Raw genomic sequence first — 23,124 nt, 5'->3', positions numbered from 1 at the left:
TGCTGGCTTCTCTTTCACCCACTGATGGTCTATGGAAAACTCTGAGGGCAAAGTTTTTGGTCTTGTCACAAAATATACCTTTTTGAGCCCATTCCATTATTTTTATGAGTTCTCAGAAGAGGGGAACTCTTTTAGTGAAGTCTGTAAAAAGTGATGAACTGCGTTATGTAAAGTAGCACTGGGTGACTGTGGTAATTGGTTCTGACTCTAGGGTCTTGGGTTATAAAACTGTGAGCAAAGATTTTCTGAAGACTTTCAAGGAAAAAACAGTGCCCATTGTGTAAAGAATGCTGAAGCCGAGAGCTGAGTTCTAGTAGAAACAAAACTGTCACAAGTGAATATGGTTTCTCACACACGAGCAACACACTCATCATGGCAAAACAGTTCTGGAGATGTAGGCATCACAATCTGAAAAGGAAAAACACAGACACACACAGATGCTACGTAAAGCCAGCCATGTGTGGGATAAACACACGCATACACACACGTATGCACACACTCCCACACACAAGAGGAATGAAAAGTAAAATAAGGGAGAAACGAATTGCATCAGAAAAACTCCCATCTTAGCAAACTAGCAAAATTTGGGGCCTGACACTACTTGTCTTCAGCACCCATATGTATACTTACTGCAGGACAGTCAATCCTCAAATCCTCCTCTCATGTAGGTCACCAATTCATGATTGCATCCATTATCAATTTAGAGAAATTGTCCTTCTTGAAAAGTACTTCTTCAGGTAGGGAAGTGCCTGGCCACAGTTGTACTTGTGGGGAGTTTACATAATCACATTTCGAAGCACCAGTTCTGGGGTTTTTATGAGTGTAGGGTTTCCTGGTGTTCATATCTGTGTTGTTGTTGACTGTGTGTGTATCCTATAATTCCAGATTTCTGAAGATAGAAATCAGAATTTTCAGCACATAAAAGTACCATGGGGAAGGACTGCAGTGACTCTGTGTATCTAGTGTACCCGAGAAACAAGGCTTCTGATGAGCAAATATGTGATAATGACGGGGACTGGTGCAATTCCAAGTTGACTGTAATTTACAAAGTACTTTGATACGCATTACCTCATTTGTTCCCTTCCACACCCTCTGATGAAAGTAGGACAGTTATTGCCAACAGGGGCCAGACATTCATTAAATTAACACAATTATTATGGAAAATTAAGGCAAGTAAATACAATGTGTTTTTACAATGTAATTATAAGGAAGATGCTCAGTTTTAGGTAAAGATATCCTTATTTAATATTAAAACCTGAATTTCTCCAAACAGTTGCAAAACTCATGAACCCAAACAGGTAAAATGACATTGAAAATATCACTAAAGGTTTGTAAATTATCACCTGAAACTGGATCAGAGACTAACCTATTTAGATGTTAAGTCACAATATGGTAGTTACAATTTTAAATTTTAAATCACCATATTGAGGATCACTGGCAGAATCAGAACTAAAACCCCAGCACTGACTCTCCAGTCCAAATTATCCTTTTAAATCACAGATTCATTTGAAATCTGGATAAAACCTATGTAGTCTCTCTCCAAATGGGCAAATGCACACATTTTCTATCATTTCACAAATAATTTCTGTGATTCACAAAGCCTCTGAAGAAACTCACCAACTCTGAATTTGGAAAGTTTGCTACTTTTGCTAGAGTTCTTGAAAGACTGGAAGGAAGAGGCAGGGAGGGTGTTCAAAGGAACCCACTGCACTTCTGCCACCAACACCCCTATGATGAACTAGGGAAGTGTAAAGGAGTTTTGTGGAGGAGATAAAGATACAAGAACAGGCTGCCTCTATCCTGAACCCACCAGGAGAAATATGAACTCTGTTTCTCATGTCAGCTTTACTTACCTTTGTTCTCCATTATGTTGTAACACTATTAAAGGACAAGTTACAGTTTTATGCTCTAGAAAATTATTCATAAATCAACTCAATTCACTTCTCACTTTAGCAGTGGGGTAAAGTTATTATCTATAACCAGTAATCCACAGATGATGTCAACATATTTCCTTACAGAACTATGTAATGTTTGGGTCATTTAAGAGATTAATGTGAATAGAGTTTTCATTAGTATAAAGAAACGTGAAGTGTGCACTTGAGTGCTGCATCCTAGGTCTTAAAATATCTAGCTTTGTGACTAGGTGACATACTAACCTCTAAGTGATAGAAAGAATCAAAGTTAATGATCTTAAAAATTCCAATAATGATAGGGGTATGCATATGAGAAATAGGTGAAGACAGTGAATAGGAGGAGTAAGTGGCAAGAAGGTAAAGGAAAGGTCTGAGGACATTTGAAGAAGGAAAAGAAAACAGATGGAAAAGACCAATGAAACCTAACCAAGTTTTAGGAGAGTGTCAGCAAAGTCTTTGGAACATTAATTAGTAGGGCGACAGCCATTCACCATGAAAAAAACCAAGCACCTACTATGTCTACTCATCTCCTTATTAGGAAATGATGGGGAGAGGCTCCCACCAACACTTTGTTTAGACCATCACACACTGTGGTGGAAGATAGAAGGTAAATAAACAATAACAATGCAGGAAGAACTATGGTGATGGAGATGAGAGAGTGTTAGGAGAATAAGCCACCTAAATTCTTATAAAGGTGTTCAGAGAAAGTGTGGAGTCGTAAAGCTGAGGTCAAAGTCATGAGGTAGGTGACAGGAGGAATGCCGTCTGGGGCAGATGAAAGGCAAGGCAGTCTTCAAAAGACAGAGGGGTGAGAGAGCCACATGTCTGCTGGTAAGACAGCAAGAGAAATGTCTAGTGGGGAGAGTAGTGGAAGGTAGCATCAGGGGAAAGGTTGGAGTCAGGTTACACATGGCCTTCATTCAACACCAAGGAGTGGTTTGGAGAATAGCACCTTTGTTCTAACACGAGCTCCCCCATAGGATAAGAAGAGGAGCATTACTAAGACTCCTTTTTTACTTTTAAAACAAGAAATAAAACCTCAGATAGATGGAGGATTGACTGCAAAGTAGCTTCCTCAATTCTGCAGGAGAGTCAGATATGTTTGAAGATCTCTCTTCTTCTTTACCCAGGATAGCAGTGGAGCAACACTGAAGAAGTTTAAGCATTTTTTCAACAAATATTTTAAGTACTCAGTATGTGTAATTAGCCTAATGAGCATATTACTGCAGAAACAGACAAATAAATAGCCAATTGCCATGTTCTATTACAGAAAGGGCAAAAAGTGAAGGCTAGCGAGGATCCTGGGAAAAAGGAACCCTTTTACACTGCTGGTGGGAATGCAAACTAGTACAACCACTCTAGAAAAAAATCTGGAGGCTTCTTAAAAATCTAAACACAGACCTGCCATATGATCCAGCAATACCACTCCTGGGGATATACCCAAAAGACTGTGACACAGGTTACTCCAGAGGCACCTGTACACCCATGTTTATTGCGGCACTATTCACAATAGCCAAGTTATGGAAACAGCCAAGATGCCCTACTACTGACAAATGGATTAAGAAAATGTGGTATTTATACACAATGGAATTTTATGCAGCCATGAAGAAGAATGAAATTTTATCATTTGCAAGGAAATGGATGAATCTGGAGAACATCATTCTGAGTAAGGTTAGCCTGGCCCAAAAGACCAAAAATCATATGTTCTCCCTTATATGCAGACCTTAAATCAAGGGTAAACACAACAAGGGTACTGGATTCTGATCACACAATAAAGCAAGAGCTCACAAGGGAGGTATGAGGATAGGTAAGACACCCAAAAAACTAGATACATTTGTTGCCCTCAATGCAGAGAAAGTAATGCAGAAACTTTAAAGCAACAGAGGCCAATAGGAGAAGGGTATTAAGAACTAGAGAAAAGATTAGTTCGAGAAGAATTAATTTAGAAGGTAACACACACGCACAGGAAATCAATGTGAGTCAACTCCCTGTATAGCTATCCTTATCTCAACTAGCAAAAACCCTTGGTCCTTCCTATTATTGCTTATACTCTCTCTTCAACAAAATCAGAGATAAGGGCAAAATAGTTTCTGCCTGGTAGTGAGGGGGGGTGGGAGGGAAAAGGGAGATGGTGGGGGGGGGCGGGGAAGGGAAAGGGAGGAGAAGTGGGAAAAATGACCCAAACATTGTATGCACATATGAATAAAAAAAAAAAAAGGTGAAGGCTAATAGTTCCTAAGAGGTGAGGAAGTAAGGCAGGGAATGAAAACCCTGTCTGGCAATTTTGGGTGAAAGACAGGAGGAGTCCAGTTGACGACAGAAAGGATGGGAGCAAAGGAAGGGCAAGTTTCAACCTTTGTGGTTCTATGAGGAAGAAACAAATGGCTGAAGTGGCCGTTTCAGAGCAATGCTGAAAGGAACACAGACATTGGTACAGGAGGTTAAAAGAAGAAGCCTGCTTTGCTCTTTGTATCTTTAAAAGGATTCTATTTTAAGTGAGAGATCTAAGGTACTCATCAAATAAAAATTATTTTCATCTGTGCTATAATCGGCCTGAAGGTGAATGAGAATGAAGGTAAGGGCTCTATATTTACAGACCACTGCTGGACGCTTGGAAATGGAGAACACAGGCCATTTGTGGATCCCCATCTGCCCTGGCATAGTGGGTATGTGAAGATACCTGATATGCCTTACATTAGTACAAACTTAGGGAACAGTGAAATACTCTTTACAACTAGGTGGAAGCACTGTTTCTGAAAGATGAAGGGAGTAAAGAGTATGTGACCTTGTGATGTAACTGAGTTAATTGGAACTTGGACTATAAGACAGGGACTGGATTCTCCAACTTTCTGAAACACCAGCTTGCTGTGAGGCCTCAGGCACTTCTCTATCCTGGTCTCCCCTCTCTCTAAACAGGGATCGAGGCTTTAAAAGTGTCTTCTTTTCACTTTACTTGTGAATTTTTGTTATTCCACAATTATTTTGCTCTCAGACATTTTTCTAGAACTTGTTTTGGTTCAGATGCTCTTCAAGGCATCGCATGTTTATCAGTTTAAACATTCTAGACTGAGATAATTCTTTCATTCAAAACTTTCTACATATTTGATAACTATTGAGGCATAAAAACCATGCATTAGTAGAAAATTATTAAGTGCCCCTTTGTTATTCAAAATGTCAAAGGAATTTAGACACACAAGTGGTAACGGGTCACACTAAGTAAATATTTGGCAAATTTCCTAACTGAAGCGAGTAGTGTAAGAAGTGGCTAAGGGCCAGGATTATAGACTAAGGATGGATCAGTTTACTCTATGATCATCAGTTTCCTCATCTGAAATGGAGATAATATGAGTTCAGATATTTAGGTCATGGTATGGTGCTCCTTGAGAATGGGATGGCTTTCCATGGCAGCCTGGTAATAAGATGCTCATAAAGATTAAACAAAGTGGTTCATGTAAATTGCTTAACACTAGAGTTAACACAATATATACCTAATACTTGTTAACAATTTATATATTTCACATATACAATATTTCATATATTTTATGCATCTTTCTACAACATACCATTATTCATTCACTGTCTGGGTACAGACACGGTGTGTTACATGCTATCGTATTAAATCTTATCATTGTTCTTGACCTGCTGAGTCTAATAAAAAGTAACTGATAGAACACAGTTATGACCAAGTATAATGTAACTGTAACATGCAGGCCAGGTATTTAAATCCACGTGTTTACTATGACCTTTAGCATAGCACTGAAGTGACATTGATAGTGAGCTGATTTGTGTAATGACAGGCAGAAACTCTGATAAAGTAAAATGATATAAACAAAATATACTATTACGTTTTTCTTCCCACATAACTTTTAAAATATTTTAGTTAATCGCTTGGATAAAACAGGCTGGCTAGAATAAAGAAGAGCTGTCTTTTCTTCCACCCCTACACAAATCTAATTTCCTTTCTAACCATTTCACCTCAGTGGCCTCCTTTTGTATGGCAAACTATTCTCTTCTAACTTCTGCATTTCTCTTGGCTTGCTGTTGGCAGGGGTAGGATTGGAAATAATGCGGTTTTTCTATTGAAATCTGCTTTCCCTCTCAATGAGAGGCATGAATATGGCACCCTCATAATGATTTAGCAGGGCTTAATGAAATTTCCATCACAACCTGCTGTTCATTTTAATGGCCTTTGAAAAACAATGGAAAAATAGCTTGAGGGAAGAAAAGATATTTCTGTGCCAGATATTTGTGAGCTGAACATTGAGTTCCATCCACTCTTTGCTCCCTCTTCTCCATGTTGGTGTCCTCTACAGAGCTGTGACAAAGCTCAGTATTTTCATAGCCACAGCTTTGCTGGTCTTTTGTTGAACTTATTCCTATGTATTTTATTCTTTTTGATGCAGGGTACATTTCAGAACCAGAGACCTTTCTTTGTGCTGTAGACAGACAGTATCATTATCTACATGCTTGGATGATGTAAGGTTTCAATGACCATTCTTATACAGGTTCAAGCATACTCTGTGATTAATGAAGTCTTTAAAGCCACCATCACTTCCAGTTGCTGTGAGGCATACACATCTCCTGAGATATAATTCCCCATGATTTTCTCTTTGCAATTGAAAAAAAAAAAAGAAAGTTCCTTCTACACTATATTATTTTGTATGATGCAACTTTCTGTTTTGTTACTGTCTTATTTTTTCTTCTTGATTAGGATAATCACATTACTCAAGTACTTAAGTTACTCCTCGATATGGCTTTCAAGTTTTGGTAATCAGATAAATGTTCTTGGCAGGACAAATTATTGATAAGTGAGTCTCTTCACAATTTTGTCTACTCAGAGCACATGTCCAGGCATCTTGTATATGCAAACATAAATGTATCTTTATGATTCTACATTCGTATAGAAATTACCTTTCTGAAACTCAGACTTTTAGATGTTTGCTCTGTTCCATTTACATTCCATCCCCTCATAAATACTACTTCTGTATTTCCTCTATGTCTTCATATTGTTTAATAACAAGTCACTTCTTGACCAAGCATTTATATGTAGTTTTAGAAGGTAAAGTATATTAAAGTGCATTATTGTGCAAAATACAATAATAAAAACCATCTGCCATCTCCATGCAATAGTGATGCTTCTTTGCATCAACCCTTCCTGCTGTGGATGCTCTATCTCTGCCTTTCCACACAGTAGCTATTACTGTATATTGTACTTTTTTCTTAAATCCCCATACTTAATGTCTCCTGCTAAATAAATAAATGGAGAGGTACTGTCCTTCACTCTCTTTCCTGTTGGAATTTATTCTTTTGACCTAGGCCTTCTCATTCTTCCAAGTTAAGAGTTTGTGTCTCCACTTGCAAGTCAACAGGATATTCTGGGGGAATACGAAAGTCATAAACTAAATTTCCATGGAGGACATCACCTAAAGATAAACCTCAAGTCTCTTTTTTAATGCAACATATACCAGCTTGTTTATTCCTAGTCCTTAGCCTTGTATCTTGAATGCATCTCAAACAGTAATTAAAAATTAACATAAGCAGGGAATGCTTCTTAACTCTTTCTATGAAGTCAATAGTGTCCCACTTACCAAAATTGGATAAAGACATTACCAAAAAAGAAAAATATAGACCAATTTATCTCACTATCATAGATATAAATGCCTTTAACAAAATATGAGCAAGTAAAATCCAATGGTAGATAGATAGATAGGTAGATAGATGTAAAAAGAACAAAAACCATGACCTAATGGCATTTATTCCAAATTTGCACGCTGGTTCAATAGTTGAAAAAAAATTATATCCTTCAATAGTTTAAAGAACAGTAGTCACAATAATCATGTATCATATCAATAGACATGGAAAAATTGACAAATTATAAAATCATTCATCGGAAACCTCTCAGCAAACTACCAATAGAGGGGAGGAAACCTGACCCAGATAATGAGCATCTACAAATATCCACCAGCTAGCATCATAATTAATGGTGAGAAATAGATCTTTTTCTCTCACAACCAAGAGAATAGCTAGAATGCCTCCTCTTACCACTCTTATTCAACAGTTAAATTCTAGCTCATTTAAGGAGAAAGAAAAGGGAGTCTTTACTCCCCCCATTTTCTGTGTTGGTTGCAGGAAATGTTTCCCCATTTTTTTTATTATTTCTTCCAACTTTACCTTGCTATGTTAAAATACACCCTTGCTTAAAAAAAGAAAAGAAAGAAAAGGAAACAAAAGCTATACTTTTGGGGAAGAAAGAAATAAAATGTCTTTTCTCAGATGAAATGAAAATTTCAAAGAATTTGCCTATGTACAAAATCTCAAAGAATTAACAAAAACTGCTAGAGCCTACAGTGATTATTGAAAAGACATAGGATATAAATTTAATACATGAAAGTCAATTGTTTCCTATGCACCAGAATTAAGCAATTGGAGTTTGAAATTAAAATACAATATGATTTCTATTTAGACCTACATTTTTATGAAACAAAAGGAACACTAGCTATAAATGTCATAAAGTATATATGAAGATGTAAAGATGTGTGTGGAAGCTCTATCTCTGCCTTTCCACAGAGTAGCTATTACTGTATATTGTTCTTTTTTCTTAAATCCCCATACTGTAGGATATTTGTATGGATTTAAGGAAAACAGTGAAACTGAAAAGAAATGAGAGAACTGAGTAAATGGAGAGAGTCTGCATTTCTGGGTGTAAAGATTCAGAATTGTTGAGATGTCAATTCTTCCACTTTGATCTACAGAAGCAGCATAATCGCAATCAAGTCCAAGTTATTTTGTGGGTATATATCAATGGTTAGTTTCACAGGGAAAGGCAACAGACCCAGAATAACCCACAGAATATAGCAGAAGAGAAAGTTGGAGGACTGACACAGCTCAACTTCGAGACTTTGTGTCAAGTATAGTACTGAAGATGTCACAGTACTGACAAAAGAACAGCCCAATTAATCAATGTATCAGAATACAGAGGGCAGAAATAGATCTACATAAATGCAGCCAACTATCTTAGGCAAGGGGACAAATGCAAGCCAATAAAGAAAGGATAAAGGATGGTGCTGTAACAACCAGACATCTTTAAGCAAAAAAACCCATCTAGTCACAGAATATGTACCTTTTACAAAAATTAATACAAAAAGAATAACAGATCTAAATTGCAAAGTACAAACTTATAAAACTTCAGAAAATAAAATAGGAGGACATCTACGTGACCTTGGGTTAGGTGAGGAGTACTCACATAGAACAAAAGTATAACCTATGAAACAGCAGGGTGACTGAGGCTCATGCCTGTAATCCTGGCTACTCAGGAGGCAGAGATCAGGAGGATCCTGGTTTGAAGCCAGCCCTAGCAAACAGTTCCCAAGACCTGATCTCCGGAAAAAAAAAACAAAACCCTAAACCTTTACAAAAAAAGGGCTGGTGGAGTAGCTCAAGGAGTACAGGTCCCAGTACTGCAAAAAAAAAAAAAAAAAAAGTATGATTTATGAAATAAATAGTAAAGTTGGACTTTATTAAAACTAAAATTTGTTCCACAAAATAAAATGTTAAGAGGATGAAAACATAAACCACAAAGTTGGAGACAGTATTTGAAAATTACATTCCGACACAGATGTACAGATAGCACGTAAGTATTAAAGGATACTGTAAAACTTCTTGTCATTAAGGAATCTCAATTAAAACAGCAATAAGATAGCATTATGTGCCTTTTTCAATTAATAAAATCTGGGGAAAAAACTGACAATATCAAATGCCAAGGAGGGCATGGAGCAACAGGAACTGAGAGTCATTGATGGCGGGAATACAAAATCATACAACCACATTGAAGAAGGTTTGGCAAATTCTTACGGAACTAGACATTATCTCTCTGTACAGTGCAGCAATCACATTCCCAGATATCTACTTAAATGAGTTAAAAACTTTTATCTGCACAAAACTCTGCATGTGAATATTAATAGAAGCTTTATTCATAATAACACAGAACTGGAAGCAAACAAGATGTTCTTTGATATGCAAATGTACGCACAAACTGTGGTACGTTAACACAATGGACTATTCACTGATACAAAGCAATGACTACCAGGCTCCCAGACCATGAAAGAACATGGAACTAATATACATTACTAACCGATATGCTATTTTAGAAAAGGTGAAACTACAGAAGACAGGAAAGAGATCAGCAGTTGTCTGGAATTTTAGAGAAGGGGGAGGGATGAACAGGTGAAGTACATGGAATACTTTACAGAGATGAAAACCATTCTGCATGACACTATAATGGTGGATAAATGATAACACACATTTGCCAAAGCACTTAGAAATGTAAAACACAAACTTAATCTAAACACCTAGAAAATACCCTTCAAGAGTTTAAGGAATACCAGGAAAGGATACAGAAATAGTTTAACTATGTTATAAAAGTATGAAACAACCTCACTGAATGAAATGGGCAGAAGTAATTTACCTAAGTAACCTGGCAAAAGAATGAAAGGAATATTTAAGACCAAAAGCTACTGAAACTGTACATAATGCTACACTCTAGCAGGTAAAGATATTTCCTGTGGTGGTGCCACTTCATGTTCTGATAGTTTTTTTTTTTTTGGAGGTACTGGGGTTTGCATTCAAGGCTTCATGCTTGCAAGGAGGGCACTCTATCACTTGAGCCATACCTCCAGCCCCTAACATTCTGATACTGTTATGCATTACACTGGAATTGAACAGTTTAGTAAGTGGACTGTAGACAATGAAGCCAAGTTACTCAAAGCTAGGGTGAGAATATACAGGTCAATCAGGGGTGAAGACTGAATAGTCCATGTGGAAATGAACTAGGAGACATTAGCAAGAAATCCTATTTAGCTTAATGTAGACACTGCTGAACAGAAATATTTATACATGTAAATATACAGGCTAGCATACACACATTTATTCCTTTGCTCTTTTAGCAGAGGGGCCCTAAAATAAACGAGACATCAGAATCAATTAACTCAGCTTGAGAGAAGATCTTTTCTCCAATGAAAGGGACAGAATTTCTTGGAGAATTGGCTTGTCATAGAACTACAGCAGTAAATACACAAGATGAACCTGCAGAATCTTACAGTACCAGATAGCAAAGAAGTACCAATGTAATGACAAAAAACACAACTACAATGATAGTGATCTGCCCAAATGACATAAATAAACACTCCTGAATCCATACTCATATAAATAAATGATTGACTAACTACTGGATGGTGAGGAAGAGATAAATCTCCTATTCAAAGTAATTACAAGCAAGTTGTATAGACACTGCGAATGAGCAGAGCATGGTTTCTTAGGTGCAAGATGAGCACAGTGCTATTCTTTCAAAGAGTATGGCATGGAAAGGGATTGGGAAGTGACCCTATGGTGTGGGGGGATCCTAACAAACACTACTTCAGTTAGGTGATCAAGGTCAACATCAAGATCTTTTTTAATTATTAAGAAAGTATGTAATTGGTATGATATAACAAAAAATGCACATTACACCTCAGTGTTGAAGTGTTGGGAGGACACCACTTTAACTGAGAGAAAAGCATCAGATGGATTCCAATAGAGGGGCATCCTTCACTATATCCGAACAACACTCCTCACAACTCCTTGTTTGTTGAAAAACAAAAACAGGATGACTCTAACTAGGGGCCATGTCCTGTATAACTGTCTCAAAAAGCTAGAAGAAGCTGGGTGCCAATGGCTTACACCTGTAATCCCAGATACTTGGGAGACTGAGATGGGGAAGATTGGGTTTTGAGGCCAGCATGGGCAAAAAGTTCATGAGATCCCATCTCAACCAATCACTGGACACAGTGGCATACCTGTTATCCCAAGCTGCATGGTAAACTGAGACCCAGGAGGATCTCAGTTTCAGGCCAGCCTAGGGGAACAATTTTGTGAGACCCCATCTCAATGAAGAAAACCTGACAGATATGGTTGCATGCATCTATCATCCAAGTAACTATGGGAAGTGTAAAATAGGATTATCAGGTCCAGGCCGGCCTGGGCAAAGAGTGAGACACTGTCTCCAAAATAACCAGAGCAAAGAGGACTGGAGGTATGGCTCAAGTGGTAGAGCCCCTGCCTAGGAAGTTCAAAGACTGAGTTCAAGCCCCAGTATCTCCAAAAACTAATACAAAAAAGAGAAGAAATAGAAGTTGAGGAGATAGATATGCTTAACCTGATTACAATAATGCATACAATACTGAAATATCACATGGGAACCCACTAATAAGTATAATTTATGTTTTAATGTGTCAATATATTTAAAAATATATTTAAAAAATAAATGTAGAAAAAGTCAAAAATAGGCAAAATGTCACAGTCAAAAGGGGAATAAGGAAACACAATAACCAAATATAATATGCTATTTTTGGTGGCATCCTGAGAGAGAAAAAAAAATGCCTGATGAAAACTAAAGAAATTTATTACAAAGGCACCTGCACACCCATATTTATTGCAGCGCTATTCACAATAGCCAAGCTATGGAAACAGCCAAGATGCCCCACCACTGACGAATGGATTAAGAAAATGTGGTATTTATACATAATGGAATTTTACTCAGCCACAAAGAAGAATGAAATCTTGTCATCCACTGGTAAATGGATGGAACTGGAGAACATCATCTTAAGTGAAGTTAACCAGGCTCAGAAGGCCAAAACCGCATGTTCTCCCTTGTATGTGGATTACAGACCCAAAAGAAATGCAGTAATATTATTGGACATGGGTCACACGCTAAGGGGAGAACATGCACAGGAGAAATAGGGAAAGATGAGAAAACCTAAAACTTGAATGTGGTTGATATGCCCACTGTAGAGGAGCAAATAAAGTGATGTTAAACTGGCAGAGACCACTATGGGAAGGGAACAAGGAAATAGTGAAGAGATCTGGGAGAGATGAACCAATGTGGGTTGTAATACACATGTGCATGGAAGCAACACTAAGAACCTCTCTGTATAGCTATCTTTACCTCAAACTAGCAAAATGCTATGTCTTTCTTATTATCTCTTATGTTTTCTCTTCAACAAAATTGGAGAACAAGAGGGTGGAACAGGTTCTGTCTGGAAGCAGTGAGGGCAAACAATGCATACACATGCAAGTAAATGTAAAAATGATAAAATAAAAGAAAGAAAAAAGAAATCTTACTGAAGTACGTACTGCAGCTAATAATAACCTATCAATATTGATTAATTATTTACGAAAAGATGTCATACTAAAGTGAGATGTTAGTAAGAGAGGAAATTGTATGGAGGGACATAAATGAGAACTAAGTACAGTCCAATTAATTTTTCTGAAACTCTAATACTGTTCTAAGAAATAAAGATCTATTAATTTATTTATTTAATTTCAGGAATGTGTGCATAATAGTGAAACATGGTCATACTTTACAATATTAGGTAGTCATTTTTCAAAATATATTTAGTGACAGGAGACAATGCTAATACTAAGTGAAACATAGAGGGCGCAAAATAATTTAAAAGGAGAAAGCTAATCACATAAAATGCACAGATATGTAAAAATTAAAAGAGAAATGCCCCATAAGAAGTCATTTAAAAAGGCAAGAAATTTAGGTAATTTTTATTTCTTATATCATTTATGACTTTAAACTAATTCCTATAAGACCATATTATTCTGAAGAACAGGGGAAAATTCCACCATATATATAAAAAGAAGTTGTCTGAGTCCTCCTTAAAACTCCACTTTTATCTCCATGAGAATAGAGGGGGATATAAGATAACAAAATACCAAAATTCCTTGGCTAACATAATCTCAAAAATTTCCTCCAATTCTAAGATCTTGAGAATTGCACACACTTTAGTCAAAATCTATGCTCCAGCTCTACCTCTGGTTGGGACTGAGAAATACTTAATTATCACATGACTCTCAAATATATTGGCTAACAGATATTTTACATCAAATATACATAGAATTTACCAGTGTCCTAACAGACTAGAAGTGAACGCAGCCTGTGTTCATGCAGCATCGTTTTGGTGTACAGTATGCCTTTGTACCTCACTGTTGGTTTATTTGTTTGGACTTTCCATCTGATTGGGATAGGAGACACGTTCTTGAGTGCAATGTGGGAGCCAGAGGTTCAAAGAAGAGTTACCAAGCATCCGTGATATAAAGGGTGGTTATCAGTCATGTATAAGCTTGTAAAAGTTGCTTTGCTTGTTTTATTGATTTGTTGCTTTACTTTTAGATAATTCCATGTACGAGTTACTGTCAGTAATTGCTAAAGAGATTTAACCCTGAAATCTTAAAGACAAATTCGATGTTAAGTACATCTAACAAGTTAAAGGATCGCTAATTTTAAACAGGTTTAATCGCATTCACTTTGGACTACATAAGAAGTAGCTCTAACTACCAAAGTGGGCTAAGATATATGAGTGTGCAAACGTTACAAATTTTAATGAAATTCTGAAAGGGTCCTTGAGGAAAAGCATTTCTTGGCAATGACAGACAGCAGGCATGTGACAAATAGGTGGTTTTCCTGGGCTCTGCTGCCACAGTCTGTTCTTGAACCCTCAAGATTCAGTCAACCATAACTTACTCATGTGTGAAAATGATAAGACAACACAACATACATCCATGATTTGAACAATGGAGAGAAGTGTTTAAGTGTTTCTGAGAAAATATAATGTCCACCTTCCTAGGATTAGGTTTCTGTTCTGTCCAACTGAACTTTAAGAGTATAAATCAAGAAAACAGAACTGGCAGTTAAAATGAAGCCATGACAAGAAAAGGAGGAGGAAAGGCCTGTGCTTCCTTCCAAGCATTTACCTTCTGGCTCGTTCTTAATGAGCTCCTCCATTTTCCTCTGCTTCAAGGTATCCACCACATCTGCCAAGCTGCCCTTGCGCCGCTCAGGGGTCCCCAGGGCTGTGCTGGACAAGGACTCGCCACTTTGTCGCCCACCTTCTTCTGTCTTCTGAGGTGAGGTAGATGAGTTGTGTGGGGCAAATGAAGACATAACTTTATTGCCATCAACTTCCTGGAAGAGAAAACAAAGGAAGGAATGATATTTCGGTTTAAAATTCAGTAACTTTAAAAGACAGTGGTTATGTGGCTTATTCAGCTGACACATCCAACAAAAAAGTGACATGTCACCCTGCAAGAAGAAAGGCATAAAGAAATTTCAAAAGCAAGTAGGCTGGCAGTAGAGTGAGTCAATCATCAGTTCATAGAAGAAATCAAAATACAGGGCTTCTCTTCCTTAAACAGAGACAATAACTTCCTAAATTAAATGACAACAGTCTTACCTAAAGCACCTGGCTTGAAAGTTCTCCTTCCCATACTTTTCAGCGTCCCACAAGCAGAGTTCTTCCTAAAATTAAGCAGGATCCTAAAATCTTTGAGTGTCATCCTAAGTCTCACCTTATTTCTACAACATTAGAAGTTTCCATTACAATATATTTGAGGCCTGGAATGGGGCCCCAGGTAGACTGCCTGCCTAGCAAGCACAAGCACCTGAGTTCAGACCCCAGTACCACCAAAATAAATAAATAAATAAATAATAATAATCACATATACATGTGAGCTTGTGCATATTTAATATTCGGGATAACAGATTATACCTGTTTACACAATCATTCCCTACCTATTTAAGATGTGCAAATAGGATCTCTTGACTCTATTAAAGTGACAAATCATATTGATTGATATTTAATGTTTTTAAAGCTAATATTTTTGATTCACTTAAAAATACACAAAATTACTTCATTAAAAACCATCATTCTACTTTAAAAAATAGATTAAAAAGAGTTGCCAACACAAATAAAACACACTGTGATTCTGCAGTTATTAATTGAGTAATTAGTTAATTAGTGATTAGTACAGGGACATTAGCTATGGTACAAGCACCAGTTTGCTGGGTGGGGATGAGGCATGAGAAGAAAGCAAAGTAACAGCGTGTGTAAATGGAATCTTCCAAATTATAATTCTAAATAGCAAATAGTTTTCTCCCTTATAGATATTATGGAGTATGTCTTTGTTAGCACCACACCCTGACTGAATTTTCTACTACGTGTAATTTAGTACTAATGTGCTTGAATTTAGAGAACAAGGTGCATGATAGAATCATTACAAGACTTCAAGTGAAGTCAGTGGGACTCCTGAAGTTATTTATTTTAAACCTACACATAAGTATAAGTGAACACACACACACACACACACACACACACACACACACTAAAGCAGAGCAGTCACAACTTCACTCAGCAAACTGACAGGCTTGTTTCTATGACTGGCGCATAGCACACATCATCTTAGCTCCAACTGCAATATAGCATGCAACCAAACCTCTGAAATAATTTTCCACAAACGAGTTTTCTTCTCATTTCTTCTTTGGGGCTTGGTGTAGAAACATCTCAATGCTAGCTTCACTTTGAATATTTCCATCTGTATTCTATTTTCACATGAAAGAATGACAAACTTTAGAAACAAGAATGTGACAGCCGATCTTCATACCTGAAGACCCCATACATCTCTCTTCAACATGTCTCTGTTGGAAGGAATGGCCCCCCAAATCATATGCAATCAAGTATGTTAAGATATCAGAAACATTTCCAAATAAATTATTCCATTTTGCACATCTCTCACTTTTGACACCTTGCAAAGAGGAAGGAAATACTGTGAACACTTTACCCACTTTCACAAGTATCCTAAACTCAGTTGCCACAGCAGGATTAGAATAAATAAATTAATTAAACATTATTGCTCTTCTAGGCAGGAATATTTACCTTATCGCTATTTCACCTGTCTGATTACATTTTAGCCTCCCGCACTGTTAATCCCTTTACTGTGCAGTTAACAGCTGTTCCAGTGTGGGACTCCATTCTTCATTTGCATGGTGAGTAACTTGTTAAGAGCTCCTTTTCTGGAGGCTCTAGTTTTCCTGTTTCTGCTCTAGGATGCCTTTGCTCTCCATGAAGCAATGGCTGATGCTCCTTTCCACTTTGCTGGCAGAATGACATCCTGAGAGCCAGATAGCAATGGTATAAGTGGTCCACAGTGGTCCATACATATTGAATCAAGTCTTAGGGACTCTACAGAGCAGCTTCAATGTTTTATATGTGAGCTCATAAAACGGTGCTGTACGACTTCTAAACTCCAATGATGAAAGAGGGCTCTAAACTTTCAGAATGAGGTTCATCATTTTCCTGTTAGTCTTGAACAGGTTTTACTTAATCTTGTCCCCTCTGTTACTTTTATAACCAAGAGAAAAGCAAAGAGTGTGCCTAGCATATCTCTATCTATCGAAATATCTTTTCTAAAAAGTATCCTCATTAATTCATTTTAAAAGTATCATTTTGCTATGAACACTTTGAGAGAAATACTATGTCAACCTTAATATTTAATATTTTAGATAATATAATGGTGAAGAAGAGTTGGCTCAACTGAAAAAAAAAGAACAGATTCTCTTCAACTCAATCAGACATGTTTCCTTTATTATTCAAGTAACATTTTATCCTTAGCTACTGGCCTTAAGAAACATCACTGTGCCGACTTCTTGGTCCTACAAGGCTGAAATTAAATTCATGCACCGCAGTATAAGCATTACATTTAATACATAATCTATCAGACTCTAGAAAGAATAATAGATAATATCTATTGATATCTTGTGTGAGGCATTGCTCAAATGTTTGCCATGCATAAATTTAAATAAACTTCATGGCAAGACTAATTATGATTTCCACTTCATAGGTACATAAACTGAGGCACAGACTGAAGTGAATATCTGAGGTTACATGAATAAAAGGTAGAAAATCATTCCTAACCTATTGGGCTCCAGAGCCCTTATTCCTAACCTTAGTGCTCTTCTGCCTCCTCTTTCTTAAAAAATAATAAAACTATGCCTGTATCTATCAATGAGTGAACAAGATACGTGTTAATATCAACACACGAGCACTCCACTCAACATGCTCACCTCCTAGAGCAATGCGGAAATGTGCTTAGTGAAACTGACTAAATTCCAGACTTCTAAAGCTTGGTCCATCCAGCTATCTGCCAGCCTATATAATATTTAAAAAATGAACTTTGACATTTAAACAATTACAAAACTAAACATCTAGGGTTTTTCTCTAAGTGGCTAAAGAGAGTAATGGTGCTGGATACATTATTTTTCTAAGCTATCTTTACAAAATTGGTGGACAGCTCCTTTCCTATAAAATCGGCTTCTGCTATCATTACTTGATTTTTTTAATTGCTGTCATTTCACTGACTTTGGTATTGCTCAGAGGTAGCATGAGAAGAACTACAGGTACAGAGAAAGTGAACAATTTTACTGCTCAACAAAATTTGACCTCACTCTGGTATTGACTTAGCAGGAGAAGCAAACAGCACCAAGTCAAGGTGGATGGAAACTTTGAAAAAGATCTTAAAGGCCACATTATTTGTTGATTCCTTAAGTTTTGTTAAGAAAGGATAAAAAAATGTATCTTATCACAAATGTTTATCCTGAAATTGAGTTTCGCTGCTTACAATCTATTCGGTCAAATTGGGAGATAAGCAAATTTAATTTAGTATTAGCAAAATAAAAGATCATTGTCTACCAAGTTCTTTCAAATATTTTTGAAGTTTTCTGATTAATTTTTCATAAAATCTCTGCATGGAACCCTAAATCGTGCTTCCTTTTCCTTTTAACTTATAGGTCCCTTGATGATAACTATAAAGTCTGTTCCATACATATGCACTTGCATACAGACACACTTGTGAATTTGCTTAGGTAATTTCACCTCCATATTTAGATAGCTAATTGTCCATTCTCGTGATTCCAGTGATGAACTTGCTCCATGAACTCTCCCAGGAACTCCTGTTAACCATGGATTCCAGCCTAGGAGGTTCTGGACTAAGTGGATATCTTTCCAAAAAGTACTATGAACTCATCATATTTAAAATTAGATGATTTTAAACATTAAGTTGTTTGCAAAAAAAAGGCATCAAACAATACTGTTCATTGATATTTTATCAAGATAAAGTTATTAAAGGTACATACTCAGTAACAAATTTACACTGTTCCTAAGACAAGCATTTAGAAAACGATAAATAATTCAGTTGTTCTTTAATGAGTAATAAAAGCCTTGACAAAAAGACTACATTGTTATGGCAACACTGTCTTTTCAGCCTGTGATAACCCACAGAGAAATTTTAAGTTAAGACCTCACTTAACTGCTAACTCTACTAAGTGAATGTCATGATCTGTACAGCAAGTCATATTGGCTCAGTTCTCAAACATTAATTTTCTTCAAAGCAAAGGGTAAACTGAGGCAAGCCAGCACTTGACAAAGTTCTATGCAGAGCACAGAGAGTTATTGTACTAACATGATCAGGTCATTCCTGCTGAAATGACAGGTCAATTCCCAACACCTACAAATGTGCAGTAGTGTGTACTTACACGTTTTATCCAAAAGTGTTGCTACACTTGTGATTAGGGCTAATGCTAAAACGATCCAATTTAAACTCTCTCCTTAACTTCTCCCTGGAAAAAGTGCTGTCTAGTGTGTACTTTACCTCTGGTAGTTAAAAAAGTGAGTGAGAGGACTGGAGCAGTTTCATATGAGCTATTTCCACATAAATCTACACAGACAGAGCTTATCATGACTGGTCACCTTCTATATTAGAAAACTTACGATACATTTGTAAAACTTATGGAGTATCTGTCACATTAATAATCCTTAGTGCCTAAACAATTAGAAGGTATGCTAACTAAGATTCCAAGTTTGATGGATGGCTATCAAACTATGTAAATGCTTTTTGTTTTTAAATCCCTTAGGGGATGGTGACAGTCAGATGCTGTGCTTGGAGGCACTGGTCTTATTCTGGATTGTTTGTCAGCAGCAGTCAGCAGCCTGCAGTGAGATTTAGGAAAGCTCATATATAAGCCATATTTTTATGAGGTTAGTGAAATATCCTGAAAATCTGTACTCCAAATTCTTAAAATCATTCAATCATAGTATATACATAATGGGTTTCAGAAAAACCACAATAATTAGATACCTACATCTATTTTTACTCTGTGATCAATAACAAACAAACATGATATTTCATGTCTTGTGCAGTTCAAATTTTTAGAGAATACTGAAAACACCTTACAAGTCTCCTCCGTGCACACATAACCCACTCTTGGCGCAGACTTAATATTCTAAATAGTGACGAGGATCATCAAGTTTAAGCAAAAGACCATCATTTTATAAAAATGGTCCATTATATTTCAAATCAACGATCCAGCTCATTCCTCAAACATTTTTATGTATTTTGGGACAGTGTAAATAGAAGAGAGAGGTGTGTGATATTTTATCAAAGTCCAAAAATACAGACTCTTCGAAAGATTGCTGTTCAATGGGCTGGAAATTCCACAAAGGTCTACCTTGGTTTACCATGCTTTGCCAAGCATTCAGATAAAATGTTAGCTTAGGCTTACATTTAAATTACTGACTAGAAAACTAAAAAATGACTAATGTATCCTTTAAAAAATGTACTCACATAGTTCTAAGCAACAATGAAGGACAACAGACATGCCTGGTGATTTACATAAATCTGATTCCAAATGTGGGTCCCTGAGCTAGTAGCATTGACAGACATCCTAAATCAGAAACTCAAGGAGTAGAACCCAACCAAACATGACTTAGGAAGCTTCCCTGTCAGACTGATGTACACTGGTATGAGAACTGCTGTATGGAATAAGAAACTCTGAGATGAATGAGAAAGGACAGTGATCAGCAGATACAGTGGAGAATAAAGACAAATTAAAGAACCTGAGAACAGGGAGAAGAGATGATGTATTCCAGGAGGAGAACTGGTACAGAAAGGGGAGAGGCACAGGTAAAGGGGGCCGGTACATGTTGGAGATGAGTGATTATTTTAAACAGTCATTTTGGCATTATTGATATAGGCATGTGTCTGCTGATTTCTTACTACCTGTATAAACTAGAGAATCTGAGATTTTCATCAAAATTGCACTATAGAAATAGATTGCTTTTAGAAATGTACCAAAAATTTAGTTAGAATTTATTTAGTTTGGTCTCACTGATAATATGAAAATAAATCAATGATATTAGGATTCCTTTATTTTTTAAATCACTGTCATATTTATGGCCTAATTTAATTACAGCCAATGAAGCTGAAATTTAAGAACAACTTTTCTGATTATCAATAAGAGATGCTATGAACAGGAAAGACAGTTTAGACAGCATGTTCATTTTCCACGTGGATGCTATACAAAAAGAAGTGTCTAATGATTGGGGTTTTTTTTTTCCAAACACTCCTTTGGAACATTTGCTAAGAATCTCAGAAATGGTGCATTCAAGAATAAAATGTATGTTTTCATGTGCTCTCAAAACCACTTAATAAGCAAAAGTAGCATTTAGAGAATTGCTAATACATTAACTAATAGAACCTGTAAAAACAAAGAACATTCTGTGCTGTGAAGGCCTCATTATCTTCCTGCTGCTGATTTGTGCGCTGTGTCTTACTTGTGATTAAATATCTAGCAAATACACTTGAAGACATCTCATAATCTCTTCCCTAAGGGCTCAAAGGTCAATCAGAAGATGTTTCTGAACAAAACCTAGATAGACTATGCATCAAAACATTGCCATCGAACAGGTATCATTTGCAATAAATTTACCATTTATTGTAACTAGTCACTGGTTATATGTAACTCTCATTTCTCTAGGAAGTCTCTGGAACATTCTTACATGTAGTTGCTAGTAAACTTGACTAAATACTAATTCACTCTGTGAGTGTGAAGGAAGAAACCTGGCTAGAATTCCTCATATTTCGATCTGTTGAAGGAAGCAAGGCAGCATCAAGTAGTGGCTGGGAAAACTGGACTTAGGGGTGGGTGTCTGGGTTTAAATCAGCCTTGGTGATTTACTAATTATATGATTTTGGGCAAGTTATCCAAATTCTCTCAACTTCAGCTTCTTCATCCAGAAAAAAAAACAGTGGTATAAGAGTTAGACCAAGTGCAGGTGGCTCATGGCTGTAATCCCAGCTACTGGGAAGGTGAGATCAGGAGGATCACAGTTCAAGGCCAGCTGGGGCAAACAATTCATGAGACCCCCATCTCCAAAATAACCGAAGCAAAATGGACTGCATGTGCAGCTCTAGTGGTAGAGTGTCTGCTTTGCAATTGCAAAGTCCTTAGTTCCAACCCCAGTCCAACCAAAAAAAGTTAACTAATTCATATACACATATATACGTATATATATATATATATACGTATATATATATATATATATATATATGTATATATATATATACATAATATATATGTATATATATATGTATATATGTATATATATATATGTATATATGTATATATATATATGTATATACATATATACATAATTGAGATATATATTCGTATATATATATATACGAATTGAGATTCGTATATATATATATATATGTATATATATATATACATAATTGAGATTCAGAATTCAACAGTAATCAAAACTTGTAAACATTAAAGATGGAGCTGTTATTTCATTCAATGTTCTCTTTTACTTATATAATAAAAATGTGTTGCGCTGGTTTATAGCTCAGTAGCAGAGTGCCTAAGAAGTGTGTGACAAGTCCTGGGTTTGATTTCCCACACCCCCAAAGAAGGCTTGGATGCTAACTTGTAAGGCAGTAAAATGATGAAGAAAGTGCAGAGAATCTGACACCAAGCAGCTGTGGCTCAAATTCTGGTTCCACCATTCACTGATTGTGTGACATGAGGCAAGTTATTGAATCTTTGATTGATTGATTGATTGACTGATGGGTCTGTGGGTTAAACTCAGGACCTTGTGCTTGCTAGACATGTGCTCTACCACTTGAGTCAGACCCCCAGTTGCTTTTGTGCTGGTTAATTTTGAAATATGGTCTCACTTTATCCCCTGTCCTGAATGGACTATGACCCTTCTATTTGTATTTCCCTGCTTAGCTGAGGGTGACAAGTGTGTGCCACTGCACTAAACCACTGGTTGAGATGGGGTCTTGTGAACGTTTTTGAGGACTGGCCTCAAATCAAAATTGCCTCCATCTCCACCTTCCAAATAGTACTGGGATTAGGGGTGTGAGCCACTGTGTTCAGCCATGGTTATTTTAATCTTTTATGCCTCAGTCTCCTCACCTGTAAAATGGTGATAATACCAGCATCTATGTCATTGTGAGTTAAGATATAATGAGCTACACAAGTTAAGGGATTACC

At 36.7% G+C, this 23,124-nt stretch overlaps 1 protein-coding gene across 23 annotated transcripts in view; it reads right to left on the bottom strand.

The window, feature by feature from the left end:
• Sox5 (SRY-box transcription factor 5) overlaps positions 1–23,124 on the bottom strand; it is a 922,227-nt gene that overhangs the window by 258,344 nt on the left and 640,759 nt on the right. For all 23 annotated transcript variants that reach the window (XM_074075856.1, XM_074075864.1, XM_074075855.1 and 20 more), the window contains one exon: positions 14,706–14,916. In XM_074075856.1, the coding sequence (XP_073931957.1) occupies positions 14,706–14,916 (211 nt within the window). The remainder of the gene's footprint in view (positions 1–14,705; positions 14,917–23,124) is intronic.

Source organism: Castor canadensis, chromosome 6 (assembly GCF_047511655.1).
Source record: "Castor canadensis chromosome 6, mCasCan1.hap1v2, whole genome shotgun sequence".
Classification (NCBI taxonomy): Eukaryota; Metazoa; Chordata; class Mammalia; order Rodentia; family Castoridae; genus Castor; species Castor canadensis.
The sequence above is the reverse complement of the archived record's forward strand: the minus strand, read 5'-3'. Positions and strand labels throughout refer to the sequence as shown.